The 20139-nt window shown below is 44.1% G+C and overlaps 1 protein-coding gene across 2 annotated transcripts in view; it reads right to left on the bottom strand.

Moving 5' to 3' along the window:
* Positions 1 to 19424, bottom strand: part of NFE2L2 (NFE2 like bZIP transcription factor 2) — a 34646-nt gene extending 15222 nt beyond the window's left edge. Inside the window, exon 1 of one of the 2 annotated variants that reach the window (XM_047082608.1) lies at positions 19249 to 19424. In XM_047082608.1, the coding sequence (XP_046938564.1) occupies positions 19249 to 19293 (45 nt within the window). In that variant the 5' untranslated portion in view covers positions 19294 to 19424. Of the gene's footprint in view, positions 1 to 18098; positions 18175 to 19248 lie in introns of those variants that run through there. The other variant, XM_047082609.1, reaches the window with a different exon arrangement.
* Between the last annotated feature and the right edge of the window lie 715 nt (positions 19425 to 20139).

Below are 20139 nucleotides of genomic sequence, written 5' to 3'. Positions count from 1 at the left end.
CCTACTTTGTATGTTATATGCATTATATACTGTATTCTTACAATATAGTAAGCTAGAGAAAAGAAAATGTTATTATGAAAATCAGAAGAAAGAGAAAATACACTTATCCAAAAAACGTGTGTATAAGTGGACCTGCACAGTTCAAAGCTGTGTTGTTCAAGGGTCAACTGCATCTGTATTTATAATCATGACAGATACTGCTCAACAGTTCTACACGGAGGTTGTAGCCACATGTGGGACTGCCCATTTCCCCACTCGTGTGTCCTTCATAGCTTGCATCACGGGCACACAGTACCCACACAACAAATACATACTAACTGTACAAGGTCCCCTATGTTAACTCTGGAATCACTTCAAACCAGCCCTTCCCTCTATCTTCACTGTGAAACTAAGGCTACAGAGGAGAATGAATATTACACAGTTGGTTGGCTAGCAAGCATCATTTCTTTAAACACCAGTCTACGTCTGGCCTTGCTCTAGCCAACTTAACCTTGGATGGTACCTTAGGAGCCAGCAGACAATCTGCAGTAGCAAAAAAAAGGAAAGGGTATGGCACAGACAGGTAAGACAGAGGCTGGGCAAGGTCTCAATAGCTGAAATACCAAAGCATGTCAGGCAAAGTCAGTGACTCCGCCTTTCTCAGACAAGGTAAACTACAAAGGGAAAAAGGAAAGCTGACAGTGATCTTGGAGACCATAGTCTAAACCCCAGGTTTATAAATGAGGTTCCTGAGGCCAAGAGATGCTAAATGAGTATCCGACCTGTCTCTCATTTGATGAAGCAGCCCCGAAGAGGTCATATGGTCAAACCTAACATAAATTAGATTTTAAAGTAGACTTTCTATTGCAATTTCTCTTATGACTCAAAAAGTATTAGGAATTAGTTTGAAAACAGACCTTTACAAACTGTTGTATGGCATTGAACCCTGTGGCCAAACTAATGGCCTATAAAACCCTGCTATGTGACGAATGTCTAATGTGCATTTTTCTGTACAAAACTTTCCTTCCCTCACAGCCGAGCTCTAAATACCATGTAGTTTCCTAAAGACTGTGTCCCTGATCAATATAACAGAACTAAGCCCCCTTCAGGCAGATCATCTCTGCTACAACAAAAGCAACTCAGAACCAGTGTGGACCCCCAAGAATCCCCAAATCACGGAGTCAAGGTCATGTACCCACCAAATGCACATTCCAAATTTGAAAGAATCATCCAAGTGTTCACCGAGAGCAAGCGTGACCCAAGAAATAGTCCTGCATTGCGGCGGCGAAGGCCCTGCAGACACCCGCCCACACATCTGTAGTGCTTTAAGATCACAAAACACTTTCACTTGCATTCTTATGTCATGTAATCCTCACACTAAGTGTGAAGATCAGTGAGATGAAGAAATGGAGGTTGAGAAAGGCTAAATGTTAAATCAAAGGTCGCCCACTTGTCACCTGCACTTTAGGCACAAGCAGCCTCCTCTAATCTGACGGACATACTCATAAATCAAATCGCCATTTAGTAAATCATAATGCCTTCCCTTCTTCTTCCACTCCTCAAAACAAATACAATTCGGGTTTGCTCAAAGGTGTTCCTTTTAGTTTGTTGGTGGCTTCTTCCTTTAAATCTGTTTTGCTACACTTGTAAAGAAACAATACCATAAAGCAGGCCTAGACTTTTACCAAGTGACCGCAGACGACCTGCCTAAATGATAAACACGTGAAGTCAAGAGCTCTTCGTCTGTTTTTCCAGGACAAAAGCTGTGGGTCTGGTTTAAAATCTCTGGCTTTGGGGGGCGCCTGGGTGGCGCAGTCGGTTAAGCGTCCGACTTCAGCCAGGTCACGATCTCGCGGTCCGTGAGTTCGAGCCCCGCGTCAGGCTCGGGGCTGATGGCTCAGAGCCTGGAGCCTGCTTCCGATTCTGTGTCTCCCTCTCTCTCTGCCCCTCCCCCGTTCATGCTCTGTCTCTCTCTGTCCCAAAAATAAATAAATGTTAAAATCTCTGGCTTTGGGAAAAGGATTTCTTTTTCTTTTTTTTTTAATTAAAAAAAATTTTTTTAATGTTTATTTTTGACAGAGAGAGAAAGAGAGAGAGAGAGCGAGCATGAGCAGGGGAGGGGCAGAGAGAGAAGGAGACACAGAATTCCAAGCAGGCTCCAGGCTCTGAGCTGCCAGCATAGAGCCCCGACATGCGGCTTGAGCTCACGTTCGTGAGATCATGACCTGAGCCAAAGTCGGACGCTCAACCGACTGAGCCACACAGGTGTCCCAAGAATTTCTTAAATTAAAACATGAAAGCCAGATGTATGGAGGCTCCCAAAGTAAATGTTCACACAAAGCGTGGGAATTATTTTTACCTTATTACTATTCCCCATGACTGTATCATTCATTATTCTGCCCAACAAAAATACATGTCAAACACGGAATTGACTCTCTTGTCCATCCACTGGTAGGCAAAGCAAAAAAATTATTTTTCCTTACCACTCAAAATTTTTTCTTAAAGGCCTTTTCTTCAGTCTGGCTCTGGGAGGAGTTTTCAGATTTTTGCAGCCCTGATGCCCACCAGGTTCCAAGGCCAAGCAAACCGTGGACCCAAAGCAGGAGGCCATCAAGAACATCAGGTTCCAGTCCCCACCTAATCATGCCATTTTACCTTATCTTTTAGCCTCGGTTTCTTTCTCTGCCAAAGGACAGGGCTGGGTTAGGGAACTCCTGAGATCCCTTCCTCTAAATACCTCTGGTTCTATGATATCCAAAATGCAAGTCTCAAATCTAATTTTGAATTTTACTTATTTCTTTTTTTAAGCTTTTATTTTTTTTAAGTAATCTCTACACCCAATGTGGGGCTCGAACTCACACCCCCAAGATCAAGAGTCACATGCTCTACTGACTGAGCCAGCCAGGCGCCCCTAATTTTGAATTTTAAAACAAGATAATTTTAGCTACCTGTAATAGATGCTCTAAAGTAGTACTGTCCAATAGAAATATAACACAAGCCACATGTGTCATTTAAAAAATTTTAGTAGCCTTACTAAAAAGACAAAAAAGAAACAAGTGAATTTAATTTTAGCAATATGTGTAATACAACATATCAAAAAATATTTTAACATTTAACCAAAAACTTAAAATTATTAATGAGGTATCAGAAGTGATGAACACAATATACATTACAACACATCTCACGGATATGATCACATGAAATGTAGCTGCCTTCCAGAATAAAGAATTAACAAAAGATCTTAACAATGTTTCTGGTTTTACATTTACTTATTTTTCCTGTTTTAAAATGTAAGTCAAAATTAATTAAAATTAAAAATTCAGTTCCTCAGCTGCACTAGCTCCGTTGGTTAGTGACAGTGCAGTTGCAAGGTGGGGGGAATGGGGGGGGGGGCTCAGATTCTATTGAACCAAACTCTTCTGTTTTGCAAATTAGTTCTTCTACAGTGAGAACATGAACCCTCCCAAACTTCACCAGGTAGTACTTACACTGTTAGCAATTATTTGTAAAAAGCTCCTACAGTGACCTGCAAGTGCCAGTGTGAGTCTGAATGACTAAAGGGGCTCGTAATGACAGAACGGACCGTTTGGATGTTACTCAGGGTGGTGTGGTCCAGACGCCACATAATTACAAATTATTGCAAAGGTCATCTGAAGAATGGGGAGAAATAAGGGGCTTAGGTGACAGGAAAGCATTGTCTATTCCAACTAAGGATATGAATGAAGCTGAGTTTGGAAATTCTATTTCAGCTGCTTTCAGATGCATATGTTTGAAAACACACAGTACCCACTGTTGTTGCCAACCTCCAGGTGGCAACTTGGACCTCTTATAGAAAATTATAATTAGTGTCTATATTGTATCTCATGCTCTTAAGATCAGTACAGAAATCTTTTCTTTTCCTTAATGTCAATCTTTTCAATTAACTTGCTAAATAAATATGTAAGGACACTGGTTAGCGGGTGAGCCTTCACAATAAGACTTGAGAATGAAAGATCATAGTACGGTACTCTAAATCCAGATTAAGAGTGGTATGACATAATGTAAGTAATAATGTTAATAATAACGGCTACCATTTGTAGTTCACTTTCTCTGACTCAACATGACTGCAAGCACTTGTATCTAGCATCTCCTTTACTCACACCAATCTGCAAGGCAGGGAGTGTTATCACCATCGCCCTTTTGGAGCAAAGAAACTGAACCACAAAGAGGTTCAGTAATTTTGCCTGAAGACCCACATCTACTAACTGGGAACAGTGAGCTCCAACCCAGGTGTAGGTCACAGAGTCACTCGAATAACCTAGGCCTCTTCAGAGAGAGACCGCCCAATGTGGCACCAGTTAGAGCTCTGCTGCTAACCAGCTGCACAGGGGAGCGTGGACCTCGCCACCCAACCTCACTGTGCCATTCCTACCAGGACTAATCAAGACACTAAGCCTAGCCTCACAGAGCTTTTTTTTCATAGGAAAAAAAAAGTACACAATGCCCCTTAAAAATATAAAGGACAACCAGGGGTGAAGTATTAAAACCATTAATAAATTCAACTGCCATTGCCAATGTCAAGTGAACACAAGAAGAATCTAAATGTTAAGCTTCTGGGTCTAACCACTATATAAGAAATGGAAGGTGAGGTCATAATTTATGCACGCATCAGACATCATGGCAATACCAAAGGGTAGTGAATGGAAGAAGTTTTCAGCTAGGTTACCTCCCCTCAAGGGTTTTATAGAAGGTCTTCTTTCCCTTCACCACTCTACCCTTTACTTTTTATCCTTTTTAAAGTTCATTTATTTATTTTTGAGAGAAAAAGACAGCGTGAGCCAGGGAGGGCGGGGAGAGGGAGAGAGGGAGAGGGAGAAGGAGGGAGGGAGGGAGGGAGAGAGAGAGAGAGAGAGAGAGAGAGATTGAGGGAGAGAGAATCCCAAGCAGGCTCCATACCCAGCAGCACAGTGCCATGCTCGAACTCATGAAACCATGAGATTATGACCTGAGCCAAAACCAAGAGTCAGACGCTTGGTCCACTGAGCCACCCAGGCTCCCCAACTGCCCCCCTCCTTTTTTTAAGGTGTGAGTTACTCAGGGGTAGCATTACAAAAGGACCATTTCAGACTTTGAAGACTAAATGATGTAGGGCAGGGCTGGGAAGAGGACAAGGCTGCAGGGGTCAGCTCAGCTCATGTTTGGATTTATACTTCCACTAACGCGCTTCCATTCCCCAAACTCTGCTGCTTTTCTAGGCCCGGAACCCCAGAGTAAGAAATTCTGCCCCAAGTGAAGGAGTGTGTCTGGGAAGAAGCTCAAAGAGATGGCAGCTTATCAATCCACACTAGTACAGGGAATCCAGCAGACAGGCTGGAGGGTCCCACAGGGGAGACTGGGCCAGCAGGTAGCCCTCTGCTGCCACAGGGCACATGTAAGGTCTTGCCACGGATTGGTTTTCTGTCTCTAGAGACTTCAGTCCCCACGTGAAAGACACACATAGGGAAGACCACAGGAGAATAAGTTTACGGCAAAGAGCGAAAAGAGTATGAGTGTTTATGCCACTACACAGAATTCAAGAAAGGAATTTTTCAAGTGTGCCTAAGAAATCTCAGCTCCCCACACATCAAACATCCCCGACAGAGAAGAAATACAGTTATTAAGAAAAATTTTTTTACATTTATTTATTTTTGAGAGACAGAGAGAGACAGAGCGTGAGCAGGGGAGGGGCAGAGAGAGGGACACACAGAATCGGAAGCAGGCTCCAGGCTCTGTCAGCACAGAGCCTGATGCGAGGCTCGAACCTACGAACCGTGAGATCATGACCTGAGCTGAAGTCGGACGCTTAACCACCAACCGAGCCACCCGCGCCAAAGAAATACAGTCATGGTAACAACACCACAGCCACCATTTGCTGAATGTGTGCTGTGCGCTAGACCTTATGCCCAGCTCTTTTGTTACTCAGTTCTAAGAGCACCGTGGCAGGTGTCATACACATTCCAATGTTGAGGGAACTGAAGCACATGCCACTGTAATGTCCATCGACTCAAACTCTCTGGGCCTCAGCCCTTGGCCTGCAACACTGGGATAATGCCTGCCTCACAGGGTGAATAAGGAGCGCAAACAACAAATTCAGTGTGTTGAAGCATTAGCACCCTGGCCAGCACTGAGAAGAGCCCGAGAGACTGTGGCTGCTATCACCAATATGGTTAGATGCCTACCTCTGTTAGCTTGGGGCTTATGAAAAAGAGAGGATACTGTCTGTTCTTTCTTTTCTTCGGTGAATACTGCTAATCACTGGGCTTGAAAGCCAAGGATAAGACTGTTATAGTTGAAAATGGGCAGTAAGAGTAAATCGATCTTAGAGAAGGGCACAAAGAGACAAACTCCCTGTATGCCACCTTGGAGAAAAAACAATCCATCCCTCAAGCAAAGCAGCAATTTCTGGGTTGTTTCCCTCCCCTTTCATCAGGGGAATGAACACACCGGTGGATGAGTTTCTGTTAAAACATAGAAACAGCTTGAGCACAAATGGTATCATGATGGGGCCAACAGAAAGAGGAAATCTACTCCTCTCCTATGAAAAGGGGGCTTAAAAAATTCTTCTTAAATGGCTAACAAAGGTAGTTACAGATTAGAGTTACAAGACAGATCCTCAGTACATGTGCTGATGCCAAACCACACCCACACCTCTCCACTCCCCCCCCCCCCCACCATCCCTCTGTCTCCAACCTCTCCATTTTCTGATGCATGGGCCATAATAACTTCCTGTCCACATTCAGCTCATGTGTCTTGCCCTTTCCAAAGCCTTCTGTGTTTCAAGATACTTACAGAAAACTTGAAATGCCACACATGGGCAGTGAAGGGCTCTCTACAACCAGCCCCAAATTAACCTTCTCATCCCTAGTGACCCAATCGGTTGCCAGAAGTCTGGCTTGTGCCTGCACCCTTCCTCAGGGTTCCAAATGAAGTCTGAGCCAAAGAAATCCTTTGGACTTAAAAAACAAAAACAAAAATAAAAACCTGTAGTTAAAATGCTACCTCCTCCAGGATGTCCTCCGAGCACCCCAGTTGGAAGTGACACTTTCTCTTCTGCACTGTCATGGAGCTGTCACGTGTCACAGATGAGCCTGTGTAAATACCGAGCACCTGGAGGGCAGTAAGACTCACCCTCAGTTTAGGGAGCAACTACTATTATGTAAAGTCTAGGCATGATGCCAGACACCAGAGTTATAAAAAAGAAATAAAATACAGTCTCTGCCCTAGAGGAAGACCTTAAGCAGAGAAAACAGAGATATAAAGTAAATTATGCTCAATGATATGAAACATGCCCTATAATCCAGGTGTACAAAGAGCAAAGCGTTTGATTAGGAGGAGGGAAAACTTGAAAAGCAAATGTCTTTCAAGGAAGACAACACATTTGCCACATTATCTTGGAAGATTAAGACAACTTCATGCCCTGAAAGTTCCTAGGGTGTGTAAATTCCTAATAAATTTTTGTGGAATGAGTAGGTGCACATTTAGGCTCAGAATTCAGTATTTTCACTGTGTACATAAGGTGTCTGGGTTCAAAGAATTCTAATTACTTACATAACAAAGGTACCGTGTTTCCTATCACTTATGACCCAACTACCAATCGTAGAAAAATTATTTAAAATTATCGAAGTTATTTCATAGTAATAATACTTCAAATTATTCTTTGGGTGCTCTACTAAAAATAAAGTATTATACCTTAAATCTATAAACACATATTCCTTCAACTTAACAATAAAATTGATTTTTCGAGAGAATCAAATATCCTGGGGGCACCTGGGTGACACAGGTGGTTAAGCGGCCGACTTCGGCTCAGGTCATGATCTCGCGGTTCCTGAGATTGAGCCCTGCATCGGGCCCTGTGCTGACAGCTCAGAGCCTGGAGCTTGCTTCGGATTCTGTGTCTCCCTCTCTCTCTGCCCCTCCCCCACTAACGCTCTATCTCTTTCTCTCAAAAATAAACATTAAAAAAAAAAAAAACACCTTGCAACCTGAACACGTCAGTCAACATAAATGCTGAGTATATTTCCTTAGAGGCCCCTAGTTATGTCCCTCAGACTGACGGTGGAACATGGTAACCTCACTTTGCCCCCATATTCTAGACTTTTTTTTTTTTTCCAAAGCATCAATCTATTACCATAATTAACCTCTTCAGCTATTCTATACTCAGGACTCAGCCTTCTTCACGAAGTACCCAGTAGAAAAGGCAGTAAAGATCCAGAGAGGTATGGTACATGGCTTTTAACTTCATCTTGAAATTTTAAAATAATGTTTAGCTTATCTTTTGAGGAAAGCTTCCTTGTAGCTGTAGGCCTGAGAAACGGTGAATATCAGCAATGACGATATTACCATATCAAATGACAATGACCTCTGTGTTAAGTGAACTGGACTAGACACTCTACCTGAGTAAATGAAATGTTCTTGGCCCCTCTGGTTTCTAGAGCTTTCGTGGCTCTCTCTCTCTGTTACTCCCTTCAGGTTTAGGATAAAAGGTGTGAACAGGCTGCCATCTGAGGAGATGGGGCCTTCCTACAAAGAACCAGGAAGTACACGTGGAGTCCCGTTATTCCACCAGTTTCAGTTACCTGTAGTCAACCGAGGTCCAGAAGCAGACGATCCTCCTGATGTATTGTCAGAAGGTCAACAGCAGCCTAATTTATGTTGCAAGGCCTATGTCGCTCACTTCATCTCAACACATACGCATTTTATCACCTCACATCATCACAAGAAGAGTATTTTGGAAGACCACATTTATAACTTTTATTACATTACATTGTTATAATTGGTCTATTTTATCATGTTGTTGTTCATCTCTTACTGTGCCTAATTTAGAAATTAAACTTTGTCATGGGTATGCAGGTATAGGAAAAAACATCGTGTATATAGGGTTTAGTACTATCTGCGGTTTCAGGCAACCATTGGGCATCTTGGATCATGAGGGACTCCTGTAATGCCCTGAGCTTTCCTGGGAACAGTAATATCCTGGCTTCAACAGTCTCTAGAAGACCGTGCAGGACAGCAGTTCCACTGGGGCTCGTACCACCACTGAGCAGCAACCGAAACTGGATGGAAATGGGGGCTGGGGGGGGTTTCCGAGCTGTCACAATAGTGCTGAATATCCTGTAATGTGGGACAGTCCTCCACTCCAAAGAGAGAAGTCCAGCCCATGTGTCAGCAGCACTCCCTTTGGAAAACACTGAGTAAAGCTCCTTGAGGTAAGGACACTGCCTTAATTAATCTTTGTAAAGGAGTACCTCATTCCTTAGTTTCTAACAAAATACCCACAGTTACTAGACAAGAAAAGAAACGGAAGGAACAAGGAAAACGGACAGGAGAGCAGGGATTATGGACATGCTAATAAATCCCTGTTCTGCCATCATGAGTGACATGGCCCCAGACAACTTATTTTACCTCTTTGAGTAGGTTTCCTCACCTGTAAAATGGAGGTAATAGCCTTTATCACCACAGATTTATTGTCAAGATCAAGTAAGAGAACATGTCCAAGACCTACTACAGTATTACCAGGTGTTCAGTAAATGTCAGCTTTTTCCCTTTCCTTCCCTATGAAATAGCTGGTTGTCTGTATTCAGATGCCTTGTAACATCAAAAGGCTGATTCTTTCATGACGTTGGAAGGAAGCTGGTTAAACGTGACTGCAAGGGAAGACTAATTGTCCCCTCCGTCTCTTCATCATGACCACCTCCACCAGCACAGCCACAACTGCTAAAGCTTTACAGTACCATTATCAACTGGACTCTGAGCCATGTACTCCAGGAGTCCCAGACTTCCAAGAGTCCCACAGGCACAGAGGAAAGGAAGATGGATGAGTTATCTAGGGGTGTCATTCTTACTCCCATCTCTCTGGGGGAGAAAAGGCTTTATTTCTCAGGATCATTGAGAAAAGACGTGAGGTTCCCCAGCTCTTAAGATATTTTCCCTCCTTTCTGAACCTCCCCAGAAGTTTAAGAGCCAGAGGCCCAAGTCCTTCAGCAACATCAAAAACATGGCTACACAGAATCAATCCTGCCCTGGCATCCCAGGGGCATCTCACAGGGAAAGGGAGGCACTTGGCCTACCAACAATGGGAATACTCACCCAAACTGGGAACTCATCGAATAGAGACTCCATCTGTACTCTATAGGGATTTCTAAGATGACATTATTGAATTACCCAGTGGTCACATATTTGCACTCCATCAACTAGAAGGGGCACAGGAGAGGGGCTGGAGGGTGGGAGGGAGAACCCCTCTCAGTGCTGCCAGCTCCTGATGCGGTGCCAGCTTCTGAGTGGCTTCCTGAGGCTGCTAATCTTTGGGTTGTCTGTCCAATCAGTTATACATTAATTTCCTGTATTAAATTCCCTGTCTGAAACATCTCGTGTGGTTTCTGGTTTCCTAAACTGAACTCTGGGCTGTTTTTTAACCTCTCCAAAGAGTCTTCTCAGGAAAAGACAAAGCCTACATTAACAGGGTTGTTGAAAGAACTAAAGACAACGAGTGTCAACACCACAAGTAAATACTCAAAATTGCTTTCTTTCCTCACATGGAGAACGTAAGTGCCGGCTGCACACTGAAGAGCAAATCCAAGTATTAAACATTTAGGAGATCTTCAGGTACAAATTCCAAGTCCATCTGATGCTTTCCTCAGGAAAAGTCCAAAAAGTCTGTATTCCTCCTGCGTCCATGAAAAGAAGTCCCTTAAACTAGTTTTCTTTTTCCTCCCAATCTCTCTCCCTTTCATGCTAGCACCTTTTTTTCCAAGTCAAATAGAACCCAGAATTTGCCCTCTTGAAGTCACCATCCTTACTCTCAATCCAATGCCCCAAGGTTCTCCCAAACATGCAGCCTTAAGTAAAGAAGTTTCCAGCAGAGGGTGAGCCTCTGTCTTTGGAGAAGAAAGAGCCTGAACTCACAGAATGGTTCTCATTCCTGGTCCTGGTCTCAGCAGAAGAACATACAGGGCAGGGACCGCAGTTAGCATAAAGTGAACCAGCCCTGGTCCTGTCCTTGGGGGTTGGTTCCTCAAAGCATATTTTACTTCTGTTTCACTGAGAATTACCAAGAACAAAAACAACTTCTTCAAAATTGGCAATTAAAAAAATATTTTTAATTTTTGGTGGTTTTTATTACCAGGATTTTAACATTAAAAAATTTTTGATTTATATTTTTGCTACGTCAAAAAAATTCAGGGCTCTTCCAGTCTCTAGACACAGCAATAAGACTCCCTAGATCCAATACCAAAAAAAACACAGCAACAGAAAGGACAGGTTCTGTAGTCAGCCCTCAAGCACCTGAAAAAGTAGAGTAATTCGACCATGTGTCACCCTTCTGTTTCAGTTCTGTTCACAGAAAGCAACAGAACAGGATAATCACTTTCCCCGGTATTCTAATCCCTTAGACTGAGAACAGGTTGAGTTCTACATCCATGTGCATTATACTTTTGTGCTGAAGCAGAGCAGACAAAAGGCTGTCAAGTCTGGAGTACAGCAAAGTTCCATACTCTTTATCAGCAGGCCACCCACACAGGCAGTCAGTATTGTCCCTGATCTTACACAGACATGGGGTGGGGGGAGAGACGGGCACTAACCCACCCTGGATGATGGCTACATCCCAGCAAAGAAGGAAAACAGCCTTTACCGGGGCAAGTCATTCACTGAAATACAAGTATGCATTGCATACAGCCTAAATGTTAACACTGAAATCCCACTGTTTGAAGGTACTTTAAACACACATTACACCTATCCTCAGGACAAAACTCTTAGGAACAAATAAAGAATAAGATATTGTTTTTTAAATCTTAAAGCAAAAAGGAAGAATGGGTTGAAAGAATTTCGAACTACTGATGGCTACAGAAAGGCTGGAGGTGGGCTGCCAAAGTTTTACCTGGCCACAGTAGAGAGAGGCTATGGCTGGAACCGGGTGTCTGCTCCCTTCTGGGCCCAATCCCAGTATGGGACCATACTTTCAGGTCTATTGAGTGGTACTGCAGTGCTGTAGCTCACACACACACACACACACACACACACTCACTCACTCACTCGTAAAAGATTCAGAAGTTAGCCCCAGTTTCCAAAGATGTAAACCAGAAAGCCATTTGGGTAAGTACAAATGGCAGCTACCGCAGTCAGAATATAAAGAATACTTCACTAGGCAGATTACAGGGAGCCAAAAAATTGAATTGCTAAAAGTTGTCTTGCAGATGTAAGGTTTTTGTTCTCTTCAAATGGAGAGGTAACAAGGCCGAAAAACTCAGAGCACGGAATTTCCTAGAGGAAGGCAAACTGTGTCCTAGCCTCCAGGCTCTCCAACACTTAGCCCAAGCATTCTGTCCCCACTGCCTTTCCTAGGCTCACCCTGAATGATTGAGACTGCATGTTCTCACAGGTCACATTCCTGACCAAACACAGAGGAATTCTGACCCCCTTGGGGAAAACCTCTTGATAACAAAATTATCACCCAAATCCCCATGAGGGATTAAAGAGCTCAAGTTATATTTACTGAATTTCCAACATTCGCCAGGCACCTTAAAACAGATCTCAGATTTGGGTGTTAACCTTAGGTTGTGAAGGTCAATGATCAAATACAAAGACACTTCTTTTCATGATTTTCGACAAATATCCTAACCAGATTTTCTAAATCACTATAAATACCTTCAGTGGGTACCAAGCACTGAGCTAGGTGCTCTAAGGCACTGGTTCATAAACCTGAATGCACACTGGAAAATCTCTTTTCAGAAGCTTAAAAAAAAAATACTGATGTTTGGGTCCCACCACCACAGATTTTGTTTTAATGAGGGATATGACCTGGATGTCAGCATGTTAAAATACTGATGGTTGATTCAACTAGAAAACAAAGTTTAAGAACCATTGCTGTAGGGAACAAAAAGAAATACATAAAGCAGAAACAACCCAAATGTCCATCAACTGATGAGAACAGAAATTAAATGTGGTGTATCCATACAGTGGAACAGCAGCCGGCAATAAAAAGGAATGAAGTCCTGATACATGCTACCCCGTGGTCAAACCTTATAAACAAGGTATCAAATGAAAGAAGCCAACCACACAAAACCACATAAGGCATGATTTCATTTACATGAAATATCCAGAACAGACAACTCCACAGAGATAAAAAATGGATGAGTGGTTACCAGAGACTAAGGGAGTTGAAGGGAAATGGGGAGTTACTGCTAATAATTATGCGGTTTCTTTTTGGGGTACTGAAAATGTTCTAAAATCGGTTGTGGTGATGGCTGCACGACTCTGAATACACTAAATCACTGAACTGTCTATATTAAATGGGTACACCATACGGTATGTGAATTCTATCTCATATAGCTGTTTCAAAAAAAGCACAGGGGCACCTGGGTGGCTCAGCTGGTTAAGCGTCTGACTTGGTTTCAGCTCAGGTCATGACCTCGAGGTTCGGGAGTCCCGAGTCGAGGTCTGCACTGACAGTGTGGAGCCTGCTTGGGATTCTCTCTCCCTCTCTCTCTCTGCCCCTCCCCTGCTCAGGCTCTCGCTCTCTCTCCTCTCAAAAGTAAATATTTTTTTTTTTTAAAAAGGAGAGAAATACAAATTCTATGACCAGCTTTCAAGAAATTCACAATCTAGCTGTAGAGGGGGCAAAAATACACAGTCAAGACAAATATCAGAGATTTTAAAAGGCGATGCAACAGAATTGCCTAATGCAGAAAATAAAAACTCTGAAGTTCAAAAGAAAGCTTCAAAGTCAAAATGACCTGATTTTTTTTTTTTTTTCTTTTCTTACACAATCATTCTCTTATTTTAAAAAAAAGCAACAGAGGGCTCAGATCTGGCCAGTATGCTATTACCACAGGCACCAAAGTCTCCATTTCGGAGTTTATGAGAAAGGAGTGACTACCTGGCATTGCCAAGGATTTTTTTTAATCTTCCAGAACACAGGCTGTCGATGGGATTCTAATGACTCTCAAGAGCCAATTATCAACAGGGCCATTGATAGATGGACTTGGTGTTCTAAACCCTTCTTATGCCCTGGATTTGTCTTCACTATCAGAGTTTGGGTCAAATAAACTTACATGCTTACACACACAGAAAGACTCTCATATAGGAGGCTTTATGACACACAGGTATTATAGGCCATATGCCATAAAGATGATCAGTTAAAAGTGCCTCCTACCCTCAGAGTTCGTAACTTTTTTCTTTAAGTAATCTCTACACCCAACCTGGGGTTCAAACTCATGACCCTGAGATCAAGAGTCACATGCTCTACCAACTGAGCCAGCCCAGGTTCTTAAAACTGTTAATAGCAATAACTGAAAAGTGATTATTGTGGCAGGGGCTGACACAAAGAAAACCAACAACTTTAGGCAGAACGGAATTTTGTTTAGCAGTCTTGGTGTTTTCTTGGAGGGAGGGTGTCTGTGTGTGGGGGAAGGTTAGTGTAAGAATACTATTTTTTTTTCCTAATACTGTTTTGGAATGTAAATATTAGAAAATTTTTGCTTTCATTTCCAGAAAACATGCCACATCAACTGGGCAATTGAAAAAGCCTTGGCCTGTATCTTAGACCCCTTTCAATAAATGTCTGTTGGACCATATTTAAAAGCAGGTGGCAATGAAATTTTAGTAACTCCTAAAAATCATATTATCAAAATATAAACTCTTATTATTCATGTTAACAGTAAATTTAAAACAAACATACAGCCAAAGGTAAAGGAGGTACGTTAAATAAAGCAGTAGTAAATTTGTCCTCCCATACCCTGGTATGCAACAGATTTCAGCAAACTTTCAGAAATGGCTGGACCAGGCATTTATTTTCTTATTTTCTTTTAATGTTTATTTATTTTTGAGAGAGAGAGAGAGAGAGAATGAGCAGGGGAGAGCAGAGAGAGGGAGACAGAATCCAAAGCAGGCTCCAGGCTCTGAGCTATCAGCATAGAGCCCGATGCGGGGCTCAAACCCACAAACTGAGATCATGACCCGAGCTGAAGTCAGATGCTAAACCGACTGAGCCACCCAGGCACCCCTGGACCAGGCATTTAAATACCCTGGGTTTACTCACACTAACTTTCAGGCAAATCACTCACCGGGTCCTAAAAATCCTGCACCACTTTAATTCACACAAATAAGACGATAATTCTGAAAACAACTTGTTTAACAATAAAGACTAAGAAATAATATATTTGATTTTGAAATATTCAAAACCCTAAATAAGCTTCATTGAGATAACTTGAGCCCTTATGCTTGCTTCAATTCAGAAATGCCCTAAACAAGAGACTGGTGTTTAATTTGAGCCAACAAATTTCTCCTAGCCATTTTCCATTCAAATTCTCCCCATTCTACCCAGTGACTTTCAACCTGGCCTAACCCTGTCGATCCCACTTTTCACTATATATATACATACATATACATATATATATTATCAAACTTATTTTTGACTACTTCAAAGCAAAACAAGTCAATGAACAGGAGAATGTACCAACTAACAAGGCAAATAAAGGTAAGCAAAGGGGGGTCTAGCAGCTAACAGATTAATTAAGAAAAAGGAAAAATGGTCCCTGAAAAATGTAATGCCCCAACCCTAACATAACCCTAACCTTAATCTTGAACACTGCTGAGATCCCATGAATTTTTAGAAGTATTATTATATTGAGAAGTGGCCCTGGGGCGCCTGGCTGGCTCAGTCAGCAGAGTGTGTGACTCCTGATCTCAGGGTTGTGAGTTTGAGCCCCATGTGGAGATTACTAAGAAAGAAAGAAAAGAAAGAAAAGAAAGAAAAGAAAGAAAGAAAGAAAGAAAGAAAAGAAATGGTCCTGCCCCTCCAAATGAAACCCCTCTAGGTCTCAGTGTCTTCCTTAAAAAGCCCCCATGTGGTAATTAATCGCCAGGTTGTATTTACTTTCACTGAATTTAAGAGGGCCCGCCTCCTCCAATACATACAAAGTTAATGAATTTCTTGTTAAGTGGAAAAGGTGCAGAAGTTAATCTTTTTAATTCCTGCCTCTCTTTCCCCTAGTTCTTCTCAATTAATCCACTTTTTAAAATGTGAGCTATTCCTCCTGTTTAAAGTTTAAGCAATCCTGGTCTAGTCTGGAAGTGGTGATTTAAAGCCATTGGAGTCAGACTATCTAGGTTTGAATCCCATCTCCACCAGTCAATAGTTGGGGCATTTCAGGCGCCTGGCTGGCTCAGTAGGTGGAATATGGGACTCTTGATCTCCAGGTAGTGAGTTTAAGCTCCATGTTGGGTGCAGAGATTACTTATGTAAATAAAGTAATTAATAAAAAATAGTTGGGGGCACTTTAAGCAGGACTCTTGGCCTCTTTGTGCCTCTAGTCTCCCCCTGGAAACTGGAGATAATAGTATTTCCCATGGGGTTAGTGTGGAATTATGCAGGTGAAGCAATTATTGCAGCTCCTGGCACTCAAGGAAGTGCCCAATAACTCATCTATTATCATCTTAGTGCCAAATTCTTCCTGCACCCAAGAGTTTGCACTGAAAAGTTAACCCCAGATCAAAGAAAAATTCAAGAGAAAATATTTTTTATGCAAAACCCACTTTAAGTTATGTTCAGCCAGTAGGTAGGAAATTCTCAACAACAACAACAAAAAAATGTGCTTATAGTCCACAGAGGCTTCCTTTTCTCATGTAGCTCTGAAGAATATTCATCCTGAATGAAAATAAATATTAAGAAAAACTGTACTTGGTTTTCAACTGATCCTGGTAATCCTAAAGAAAGACAGGAGTTCTTTTTTATCCAGCATTGTTTATAAAAACCCAACAACAAAGATTCCAGAATGACCCATTATTTTTAAAGCAGAAAGACTGATATGAATTGTGTATTTATTCTCCTACATGCAGCTTCCATAATCTCTCAAGTCTAAAAAGTCGTATCTAAAAAGTCAAGTTGTTCTTTGCTTAACATTCATTCAGATGAGAGGCCTGTCTTATGTTCCTTTAAAAATAATCTTAATCAGTCTAGTCCAAGATCAACTCCATCCCTCATATATAAAAGTACTTTATCTGAGACACCATTGAAAGGGGTAATGGATGGTTCCTTCAGCTAACAGAAATACAGAATCTCAGGCTCTGCTTTCTACCCTGTTTATCAATACCTCCTCTGCCCACAGGATGAAAAACTGAATCCTAGTACCACCTCATACCTGGAATTTATTTGACAAAGTTCAGAATCCATTCTTGACTTTTTGTTGAAATCTTTCCAGACTACCACTATTATTTAATATGATTAACAGTTACACACATGAACTTGATTTCAAATTTTACTCCATTTCCTTTTTTCATAGTCTTCAAATATGAAAACTGTGTCTGATTACAAAGGAGGAAAAGTAGTTACCTTATCAAATATAACTGAAAATTCACATTTAAAAGAGAAAGCAATACACATGCTTAATGAACTTTTGTATATATAGAATGTTAAATTACACAGGAAAAAAATTAAAAATAATAGAGAACTCTAGAACACAGTTTAGAAAAACAAAAGTCCATTAGCCTTTTATATCCTTTGGTTATATAGATTACTGTATAAATAGCTAGATGGTTATATAAATTCTGTTGAATAGTAGTTAAATCGGAAAGTACAATATACTTCATAGTAGCGCGAACTGAGGGAATACAATCCTAATCATTAAGGGGGGGGAGGTTAAGACAAACAGCTTTAAATAACAAAAAAGCACAATATATTGTCAATAACTTAAAATCTTAAATCTTCAAGATTAATGTAAAACTTCACATTTAACAGTATAAACATATGCTCTTACTCATACCTATTACGCTACACATTTCCTTGAACCAAGTACTAAGTATTTTTCCTAAAAACCCAATTACCAAAAATATTTGGAAATATAAATATCTACTTCTTTGAAAGTCCCTACAAAGTATGAACAGTAACTTGTTTTCACTTTTATAACAATTTACAAAACTCGCTAGCAAAATACTACGAAACCCAAGTGTCCCACCTTCTGCCCTAGCAAAAGAAACATGCTAAGAAATCGAAGCAAATTCTCAACTAGAAAAAAACGAAAGCATCCAAGGAAGAAATAATATATGACAGCAAAAAATTTACTAACAGCCTAAAATCAATAGAAATTCTAATCCACTCTCGAAACTCTTACCCTTGACAGCACAGCACAGAATATCCTGCCTTACACATTTTGGAACTGCCATTCTGAAACGTTAAATCCAAAGACAAAGCCGCCCTGGGGAAAATAACAATTGCGCAACAGATCAACAGCTCCAACTTGTCCCTTGGCCCCGGCGCGGCAAGGTTTGCACGCTATAAAGCAGGAAAGGGCCAACCGAGGGCCGCCGTGACAGCCAACGGGCCACTGTCTTGGAGGCCGAGTCCACGCACCCGGCGTGCGCCACTGGGAGGCACCACGCGGGTATCGGGAAGCCGCGTCCGACCTCAGTTCGCTGCCCCGCCCGCATTTACCCGCCGGTTGCCAGAGGCCGACCCCGGATCTCCTAGGCCGAACATTTCCCACCACGCGAGGGAGCGCCTGGTCCCGCCGCCGCACGTCGGGGCATCGCAGAGCGCTGGGCACTTAGTGACCTCCTCCCTACCCCCACCCTGGGGGCTGGGCTTTCTCGCCAAGCTGCCTACGAGCGATCTGATGGATGGATTGACTGATTACTTTGCCAAGGGGTGCCCTTAGACGGGCCAGCAGGGTGAGCGCGCAGAGCCACCGCCCGCGCCCGCGGAGAACGTGGATGGGGGCGGCGGTAGGGCAGGGGCTCCGGGTCCCAGTCCGGAGGAGACCTCAACTCCCCCGAGAGCGGCCCCGTGACTAGGCACATTTTTGCCGGCTCCGAGGCGGGGGAGCAGCGCAGCCCCGGAAGGGCCGGGCCGCGCCGGCTCAGACCGCCAGCGTCCGCCCCCTCCTGCCCTGCCACCTCTGGGGCTGCTCAAACTCCAGCTGGAGCTCCCGAGTCCCAGCTCCGGAAGCCGGGGACGTGGCTAGAGAGGCCCCTTCGCCCTACGCACACGGAAGTAGCTTCCAGACCTCCGCATAGTCGCCCTCGGGGGACGCACTCCCACTCCCCTCGCGTCCCATAGGATCCTCGCAGCCCTTTGGGTCCCCGCTCCTCCTCCCCGTCCGGGCCCCAGCGCAAGCGCAGCGGCTCTAGTGCGCGGCCACAGCAGTCCGGACTCAGGCCGTAGACGGGAGAAGCCGGCTGCGGTTGTCCCGCCCAGTCCGCAGCTCCCTGAGCCCCTGTCCCCGTCCTGGCACCACCGATGGGCTCCAAGGGCCGGGGTAGCACCTGCTGGGACGGCAGTCCGGGCGGCGGCAGCTCCAAGTCCATCATGATGAGCTGGGGACCGTGGTGTGGCGCTCCCCGACGGCAGCCTTGTCCCAGGTGCCGAGGCGCGGCGCGGACTGGGCGGCACAGGCGACGGCTGCTCCTCCGGTCACCGCAGCACTCCCGCGACACAGCCCGAGTGGCCCGCTGGGCTGTTGCCCCGCTCCGCCTCCCGCCCCCCCAGAGGGCGGGGCAAGAGCCCGGGCCAGTCGTTCCCGGGCTGGCTGCGCAGGCAGAGCTTCCGAAAATCCCCCACCCCCGCCCCAGCTGACGCAAGAAGCTCGTGGGCCCGGGGCAGGGAAGGGCCGCGGGCGGGGGTCCCCGCGGACAGGCGAGCGGGGTGCCGGGAGGAGGGCTGCATTGGCTTCCTGGTCCCCGCGCTCAATCCCTCCCTCTCCCCGCAAATAAAACCTAAACTCTCGGCCCGCGAGATTGAGAGTTGTTTGCAGAAGGTCGTTTGGGTTCAGGCGCTTTGAAACAGTTTAAACAGTTGGAACAAACACTACTGGAGACCCCGCGGAGGCGCCGGTGTCGGAGCTGCGCCTCCCTGATCTGGAGTTGCAGAACCTTGCCCGGCTTTATCTCACTCCACCGCCCGAGAGTGGCGCCAGCCCTGGGGGTGGGGGTTAAATGTTTAGACCCAGGCCGTGCGCGACGCGAACTGCCCTCTCGCCCTCCGTCCATGCCTGGGCCGGGGCCAGTGGGACTTGCCCAGGGCAGCCGTGGACCGCGCGGGTAGCTCGTGCTCTCGGTCACCCTGAACGCCCTCCGCTTACTCCCACGCGCTGGCACTCTAGCTGGCCCATCGCTGTGGGCAAACGGGGAGGTCTCTTTTGGTCGGAGAATGGTCAG

This window comes from Lynx rufus, unplaced genomic scaffold, assembly GCF_022079265.1.
Source record: "Lynx rufus isolate CCGP_SWC_20201006 ecotype Redwood Valley unplaced genomic scaffold, mLynRuf1.p SCAF_2, whole genome shotgun sequence".
Classification (NCBI taxonomy): Eukaryota; Metazoa; Chordata; class Mammalia; order Carnivora; family Felidae; genus Lynx; species Lynx rufus.
This window is presented reverse-complemented; position numbering and strand designations above follow the sequence as displayed.